Source organism: Amphibalanus amphitrite, unplaced genomic scaffold (assembly GCF_019059575.1).
Source record: "Amphibalanus amphitrite isolate SeventyFive unplaced genomic scaffold, NRLGWU_Aamphi_draft 000096F_arrow, whole genome shotgun sequence".
Taxonomy (NCBI): Eukaryota; Metazoa; Arthropoda; class Thecostraca; order Balanomorpha; family Balanidae; genus Amphibalanus; species Amphibalanus amphitrite.
This window is the reverse complement of record NW_024881591.1, coordinates 433,474-441,429: the sequence shown is the minus strand read 5'-3', so window position 1 is coordinate 441,429 and position 7,956 is coordinate 433,474. Positions and strand designations below refer to the sequence as shown.

General features: G+C 51.0%; 1 protein-coding gene across 2 annotated transcripts; it reads right to left on the bottom strand.

The window, feature by feature from the left end:
• Positions 1-182: 182 nt before the first annotated feature.
• Positions 183-7,311, bottom strand: LOC122380331 (interferon-inducible double-stranded RNA-dependent protein kinase activator A homolog). 2 transcript variants are annotated; one of them, XM_043363394.1, is made up of 7 exons: positions 7,105-7,311; positions 6,717-6,821; positions 5,566-5,932; positions 5,141-5,253; positions 2,589-2,726; positions 2,149-2,257; positions 183-1,352 (listed from the first exon to the last, which is right to left on the bottom strand). In XM_043363394.1, exons 1-7 carry the CDS (start codon positions 7,156-7,158, stop codon positions 1,216-1,218), a joined length of 1,023 nt encoding a protein of 340 aa, XP_043219329.1. In that variant the 5' UTR covers positions 7,159-7,311; the 3' UTR covers positions 183-1,215. The 2 variants fall into 2 exon arrangements, with proteins under 2 accessions (XP_043219329.1, XP_043219330.1); XM_043363395.1 differs by lacking the exon at positions 183-1,352 and adding an exon at positions 1,369-1,446.
• Between the last annotated feature and the right edge of the window lie 645 nt (positions 7,312-7,956).

The window sequence follows — 7,956 nt, the reverse complement described above, 5'->3', positions numbered from 1 at the left end:
GCATATCGAGAGCCGAGATCGCCTCGAGTACCGGCAGTTGGCTGTGCTCCATGTTTGATCCTGTTCCTCTCTTCGACGCCATCGGCCCTCTGCATCCCACCAGGCCGTGATTCCTCATTCTTTGATTCTTTCTTATTTCATTCATTGATAGTTGTCTTCGCTGCTAGTCAGACACTGCTCGCTGCACTCGACTCGTATATTGAAGAGACCAGTGGCGTGCACAGAGGGGTCGCGATACTACCCCATCACACACCGATACTCGCGTCCTACCACTGGTAGACGGGCGGCCAGAGCGGCTGGCATTGGTGGGCGGCCGGGGCGCGGCGTCCCGTCAGCTCTGAGACCCTGTTTCACGGCACGCCGCTGCCTGACGCTACCAGATATTGGCGCTCGGTTTCCATGGAAACGTAAACAGCATTGCCAATTTTACTTACGTTTCCGTAGACACCGAGCGCGAATATCTGGTGGCGTCAGGTAGCGTCATGCGCTGAAACGGGGTCCTGGTGGCGCCGCGCCCTGGCGGCCGCAGCAGCGGCGGCGCGCGCGGCCGGCGGTGGCGCGCCGCACGAGCCGCCGCTGAATCACAGGGAGGGCGCGCGCGCGGCGGCGGCAGCTCGCGCGCGCGCGCCCGGGGTCCGCCCAGCGCCGGACACAGGCGGGCTTCGCGGCGGGCGCCGGCGCCGGTCCGCCGGGGTCGCCGTCGGCGCCGGCCGCGGAGCGGGGAGGCTACACACGGACAGACAGACAGACACGGAGGTATAGACACGGCCGCGCGGCCTAAACTCCTACACAATAACAGCTGGCGGAAAACGCGAGCCCACCTGGTAAGCAATGTCAGATGAGCCCCAAAATCCACAAAAAAGAACGCATTCGTGCTAACTGCTTCTGTCAATTGAATGCTATTGACTGAAAATGGAAGCTGAACACTCGTTACCCGAGTCGAGTTTCACTATGCGGTGAAAATAATAGACCAGTCGCAAGAGCAAAAGAATATGCCAAAACGCATCTTCAGTATCCAGCAAGACGACGAAAGCATTTCTTCCCGTCGCCAAAACGACCACAGGCCACAAAAGAAATATGGCCGTCCTGTCCAGAAAAATGTCATTTATCTCACAAAGCACACCCAATCGCCTGCCCCGTATGCAGGTCGAAGTTCGCACCTCACTCACGATATAGGGCGGGCGCCTTGCCCGGCGCCGCACCTGACCAGGTCGCCTACTGTTGCACCATGATCTTGAGATACTCGAGGGCGTTGTGGGCGGCGTCCGACTTGGCGCCGGACGGATCGTCTCCGGTGCCGTAACACACGGCCACCGGCAGGGTGGACAGCTGCACCAGGCAGTGGTGGCGGCCTGCGGACGGGTAACACGCAGCGGTGACGAGACAGATACAGATGTGGTGACGGTCACTGGCGAGTGGACAGCCGCACCAAGCAGTGGTGGCGGCCTGCGGACGGGACAGACACAGTGGTGACTAGACTGCGGACGGGGGAGACACAGTGGTGATTGGTGACGACCTGAAAACATCAGACACTGGCGATAACTACTAGGGAGAGTCGAGTAACTACCGCAACGTGGGAATTAGCGTCTGAAGATTCTTGTGTCGTAAAGTTTTCTCCGGGAACGCGGAACTACGGAGCTGGGAGGTGGCGCAGGACGTATCTAAACGCTGCAGCATCAGGCAGGAGAAGTACAGGTTGATCACGGAAGACCGCAAGTCCCTCATACGCTAGAACGGGACCGGATATGAGTCCATAATGTAAGGAAAGGGGATGACAAATGACGGCCTTCCGAGTTACGGAGCATTGCCACGGGAAATTTCAACTGCGGCATTGAAATCACAATACTTACCCTGACATGCAATCACCAGAGAGCCTTCGCCGCACGGTAGTTCTCTGCAGGTGCGTGTCTGAAAACAGGACATCTCTTGGAGCAGGACCAGGTCGGGTCAACTTCCGGAAAAAGGTTGGGTCAGGTAGCTCTGCGGCCGTGTCAAGTCTGGATTAGGACAACACCGTGACTAGCTCAGGTCAGGACAAAAATTCAGAGGCAGGACTCGGATCGGTTCCATACACCCCTACGACCAGGTCAGGTCGGGTTACTCCCTGCCCTCCGGTGCCCCGCCCGGCCGGCGGCACGGGACGCTCACCCTCTGTGGTCTGCTCGTCGATGTCGACCCAGGTGACCTCGAAGTTCTGCTCGTGCGCCAGCTCCTCCAGGTGCTGGCTGCAGTTGAACACTGAGTCCAGAGAAAGGTTCTGAAACACGGACGGCAGGCACTGGTCAGAACGGAACTCCTGCGGGCTCAGAGTGTCAGAGTGAGCTGCTTTCCTGGGGTGCTGTGGCAATGGTTGATAGGTCGTGAGGTGACAAATCATAAGAGACAAAATTCATATAAGATTCCGTTTCTGGGCTGCGAAGAGAAGAAGCCTTACGTAAGAATGCTCTGATCGGCGGCTAGTCGTCCTACTATTACAGGAAAAAGCTGAAAGGTTGGGTAATCACTCGTTCCTTCAATCTACACCTAAAACCTCCCCTTCCCCGGTAATAAACTGCCCCTCCCTCCCGCTTCCTCGCTTCCACCAGTACCTGTAGCTGTGTGACCAGAGGCGCCGTGGACGTCTTCAGACTGCGGTGGAACTGGCTGACGCGTGCTCCGCCCTGCTGTGCCAGCTTTGGCTGCCAGCCGTCCCTCAGACTCGCGCAGCTTGACATCTTCAGCGCCAGCTGGGAATGGAACACGAAAATTGTAAAGCCATAGGAAAACGACAGCATAACACCGATAAGGTGTTAACACCGATTGCCTTGACATAACATGTCAAGGCAAGAAATGAAGCTACCCACGCGACCAGGAAAGCAAGGCGGGAATTCGAGTCGAAGCTGGCTAAAGAAGTCAAAGGAAATCACAAAGTGTTTTGGAACTACGTCAACCGTCGCAGGAAATCAAAATGTGGTATCTCGGACTTGCGTAGTGCTAATGGTGAACTGGCAACTAACGACAAGCACAAGGCTGATATATTGAATCATCAGTACGCAAGCGTTTTCACAAAGGAAGACAAGTCATCGATCCCAACGCTAGCTCCAAAGCCTCTGGAGGCAGAGATGCAAGTTGCGATAACTGTTCAGCGAGTCCATGCCAAGCTGAAAACACTGAAGATTGATAAATCGCCAGGTCCCGACAACATGCACCCTCGTGTTTTGCACGAACTTGCTGACCAACTTGCGACACCCATCACATCTCTGTTCTGTAAAAGTATTGAAACTGGAGAAGTTCCACGGCAGTGGAAGGTGGCCACCGTCACGCCAATCTTTAAAAAAGGCGACAAAAGTGATCCCGCGAACTACCGACCAGTGTCACTGACATCAATATTATGCAAGATTCTGGAGAGGATCATATGCGAGGACATCATCGCTCATCTGAAGACAAACAATCTTATCGCTCGCCAACAACATGGTTTCATCACAGGAAAATCTACGGTCACAAACCTACTGGAAGCTCTTGATATTTGGACGGAAGCGCTAAGCCACAGCTTACCAGTGGATGTTGTGTTTCTGGACTATGCCAAAGCGTTCGACACTGTGCCCCATGAACGGCTTCTAGCCCAGGTCCAGGCTCTAGGGGTGAATGCAAAGACTCATCAGTGGATAAGGAGTTTTCTAACAGGCAGGCGGCAAAGAGTGAACGTCAATGGATCACTCTCAGACTGGGAGTTTGTAACAAGTGGAGTGCCGCAAGGCTCAGTGCTCGGGCCTCTCTTGTTTTCCATGTTTGTCTGTGATGTTCCCGACCTCTTAAATTGTCATATCTCTATGTTTGCGGACGATACCAAGGTCTACCAAGTCATCAACGAGCGTGATGGTGAACTTCACAATCTGCAAGAGGACATCAACTCTTTGCAAGATTGGGCAAAAACAATGCAGATGATCTTTCATCCACTCAAGTGCAAGGTCATGCATCTCGGACCAACAAATCCTGGAAGTGAGTATACCATGACAACTATGGGTGGAGGCAAACATACCCTTGAAGCAGTCTGTGAGGAAAAGGACCTGGGAGTCACTATAGACATGAAGCTATCCTTCTCAAAACATGTCACTAACCAGATTAACAAGGCCAATAGAATTCTTGGTGCAATCAAGCATACCTTTGCAAACATTGACAGCGACATTTTCAAAGCCTTGTACAAAAGCATTGTCAGGCCCCACCTCGAGTATGCAACTGTTATATGGAGTCCCAAGTTCAAAAAGGACAAAGATGCACTCGAACAGGTGCAGCGGCGGGCAACAAGGCTGGTGAACGGACTGTCTCACCTTTCATATTCAGATCGCCTCAGGTCGAGCCTTAATTTACCTACTCTGGAATTCCGACGGAAACGGTCGGACATCATCGAGACCTTCAAAATTTTGAAAGGCTTCGAAAAGGTGGACTTCCAAAGAGAGTGCCCGTGTTGTCACAACAGCATGTTCAAGAACTCTCTCAGCCGTGTCACCCGAGGTCACGATCAAAAACTTCAAGTTCAGCATCAATTGGGACCCAGAAAAGCCTTCTTTGCGGCACGAGTAACTCAGACATGGAACAAGCTGTCAACCCACACCATCGATGCTCCAAATGTCGATGTGTTCAAGTACAGACTGGGGAAGGAATGGAAGGATCACCCTGAAAAGTTCAACTACAAGTTCTCATACTAATGATCATCGTGGCCATCAATGTATGGCCTCACCTAGCATGGCAGCCTACTCGTCTTCATCAGAAGAAGAGGAGGCATCTCTTGAGTAAAGGGTCTGATTACTCGAAAGGGTACCTAATGACCTTTACTTAAGGTAAATACTTAAGGTAAATAAGGAAATCGCTATAAATGACTACCGATAAAAAGTTCATTGATGGCTTAAAACGGTCTAGGCGAGAGAGTTCGGCAGTCGGCACGGTACATTTTAATGCACCGACGGCATCATTTCCCTGATTTCATAACTTCCGGCGAAACACCTTTCACGACTTCAGTTACTGAAAAAAAATGTACCGATCCCACAGTGACTCCCTGGCTCAGAGTCCCGACAATGAAAGTGAGAATGGTGGGTGGGTCAACCACCTTGCCCCAGTCCCTGGGTTGGTTCCAGTCCCGCTCCCCGGACCACCGGACGCCCACCTCATCCTCGTCATCGAGCACGCTGGCGCCGTCGGCCGGTGACGAGTCGCGCAGCTTGGACAGCATCAGAGACGACGCCTGGCGCTTGGCGCACTTCTTCGACTTGCCCACGCCTGACAGACCAATGACAGACGGTCAGCGATACAGCTTGATAACGGGGGGACACAGGGGTAACGTAATAGACTGATAAAATCTCAGACCAACACAAGACATCCCGGCCGAATACACCAGCCGAAAAGGCTTCATAAAACAGATTACGCCGTTTTCGCAAACTAAAATGGATTTAAAACGGAAGAAATAGCTGTATAATAGAATATTCCAGAAAATCGACTGCTACTGCAAAGTCCAAAGCGACGACAATACTCCGTCCGTATTTCCTGACCCACCCGTCCCTGCACAGTAGGTACGTCCCGGCCTTTCCGTACCGATCTCCCTGGCCTTGGTGCCGATGCAGCAGGCGATGGTGAACGTCCTCTCGTGCGGCTGGCCCTCCTCGTGCACCAGCTCGTAGGTGGGCGGCGGCCAGCGGCGCGACATGCACAGCTCCTGCAGCCGGCCCACCGGGTTACCGGCCGCGTCGTCCTCGCAGGGCAGCAGCGGCAGCTCGGCCAGCGCCGCCGGCCGCGCCGACGGCACCAGCGGCGTGGCCGCCTGCTGACCCAGCAGCTGGTCCAGCACGGCACGCGCCGCCATGTGCTTGGCCTTCTTCTTGCTCTGGCCCTGGCCGCTGGCCACGAACTCTCCGACCGTGGCGCGGTAAAGGAACGTCGGCTCATGGACGGCGCCCTCTACCTGTGAGGGGAGTGGCAGGGGAGGATGGAGTGTCAGACCACGGGACTATCTTGGGGGGGGGGGGGAGGGGCAGGTACAGTGCAGTATCAGAGCACTGTCACAGCACAAAGGACAGGGACATCTACCTCATACCTGTGGGGATGTGTGGATGGTTTGTCAGTGTCACCTGTAAAGACATTGGAGAGCAGCCTCTGCAGGCAGGGGAGAGAGGAGAGTTGGATATCAGTTATCACACCACCACCTGAATCACATCACAAAAGATGGTGCATTGTATCAGTGGGGGCCAGACAGCAGAGGATGGAATATCAGGCCACACAGCATGCCATGCAAGCCTAACAGGATGAACTTATGCAAGCAAGGTGTCAGACCCTGCTGGCATCAGATACTGAAGAGTATCAGACACAATTATTAAACCATTAGCACTCAGGACTGCCTTTTTCCTTCAGGAAGGGAGTGGAAGGGTGCAATATGTCCCACTGACCATGAATATTTGATCAGTGCCACAGAGAAATGTATTCAACACATGTGGGGGGGGGGGACTTTCAGATCACATGCACACATTTCTACACCCTTTGCCTACTGGAGTGAGGTTCAGCAAGTGGAAAGGCATCTTGTATGTGAGTGGGTCAGTCCAACATTGTCCTTAGCAGTTAGCATATTCAAAGACTGGTGTACATCCTGGTCAGAAAGTCTTAGAGGGATGGTGACTCCCATGACACCATAAATGTGAGGAGGAAGTATAAAACAGCATTAAGCTCAGCCAGTAACCAGTAGTTCAGCTCACCTGCAGAAGGTCATACTTGGGTGTGATGCACTGTTTGGCAGCCAGTTCCTGGAGCAGGGACACTGGTGTCTTGGTGGGAATACTTGGAGTCACCAGGTTCAGTGGCTGAAACAAATTTGATGGATAAAAACGAGATCTGATCACCAAATGAGCCATTTACAGATATATATCAACCATTGATATGAAGATCATGGGGCAAACGGCTAGATACCTACCTACTAAAGAAAAATACCTACCTATTCCCCAACCCCCGTCCCCAACTCATAAATTATCCGACTATCATTCTCATTAACCTTTTCATTTTGCAGTGAATAAACATTACAAAGCATTGGAGAAAGAGACTTTTCTTTATATCCTTCGTCTATGGGCTGAAAATTGGTCTTTTTACCTTAGCCTCAACTTCAGCATCTGGAGATGAGATGCCATTCAGAATGGGTTCCATAACAAGCTTGCTCTCTTCTTTAATTTATCAGCACAAATATTCTCACAAAAAATGGTACACTTAAATTATCGTAATGTGATATAGGCTTACAAATTTATTCCAAAACCGCGCCCTCTTCCAGTTTTACTTCAACTTGATTCCTTTCCCACGTTCACGAGGGGAAAAAGGAAAGACGAAAACTGTCAAACCCTATTCAAGCGAGTAGGATATGCATATGTTAGCAGAATGAGCAGAACTTCAGTCAAAAGGAACGTCATTTTTCGTTTTATTTTATTTTCGTTTTTTAAATTTGTTATCCAAATTGGCAATGAAATACCAATTATTATCGAATATACACTAAAAATTAGAAATATATAAAATGATTTTTTGAATTTGTGTCACATTTTGGAATATTTGGGAGAATAAAAACTATAAAACGTCATCAAACATCATATTTGCTCTTCTCTCCTAGTCTCCGAACACTCGTGTCCGGACAAAATTTCGTCTGACATTTTTTCGTCGGACAGTTTTTCGTCCGCAGATTTTCGTCCGACTTTTTTTCGTCTCGCATTTTTTTCGTCTGTACATTTTTTCGTCTGTGCATTTTTTCGTCTGTACATTTTTTCGTCTGTACATTTTTTCGTCCGGACATTTTTTCGTTCGTATATTTTTTCGTCTGTACATATTTTCGTCCGGACATTTTTTCGTTCAATAAATTTTACGTCTGTTCACCCAAGGTTGAGTGAAAACATACTACAATGCTATTCAACTGTGGAGGCAAATGACGTCATAATAATACTCGGGGCGAAGCAGTGCAGT

Bases quoted from the DNA above. Each gene is read 5' to 3' on its own strand.
- LOC122380331 (XM_043363394.1), bottom strand. From the start codon at position 7,158: ATGGAACCCATTCTGAATGGCATCTCATCTCCAGATGCTGAAGTTGAG. The intron at 6,822-7,104 runs GTAAAAAGACCA...AATTTGTTTCAG, and splicing joins ATGCTGAAGTTGAGGCTAAG to CCACTGAACCTGGTGACTCC. The intron at 1,353-2,148 runs GTGAGCGTCCCG...ACCCGTCCGCAG, and splicing joins CGACGAGCAGACCACAGAGG to GCCGCCACCACTGCCTGGTG.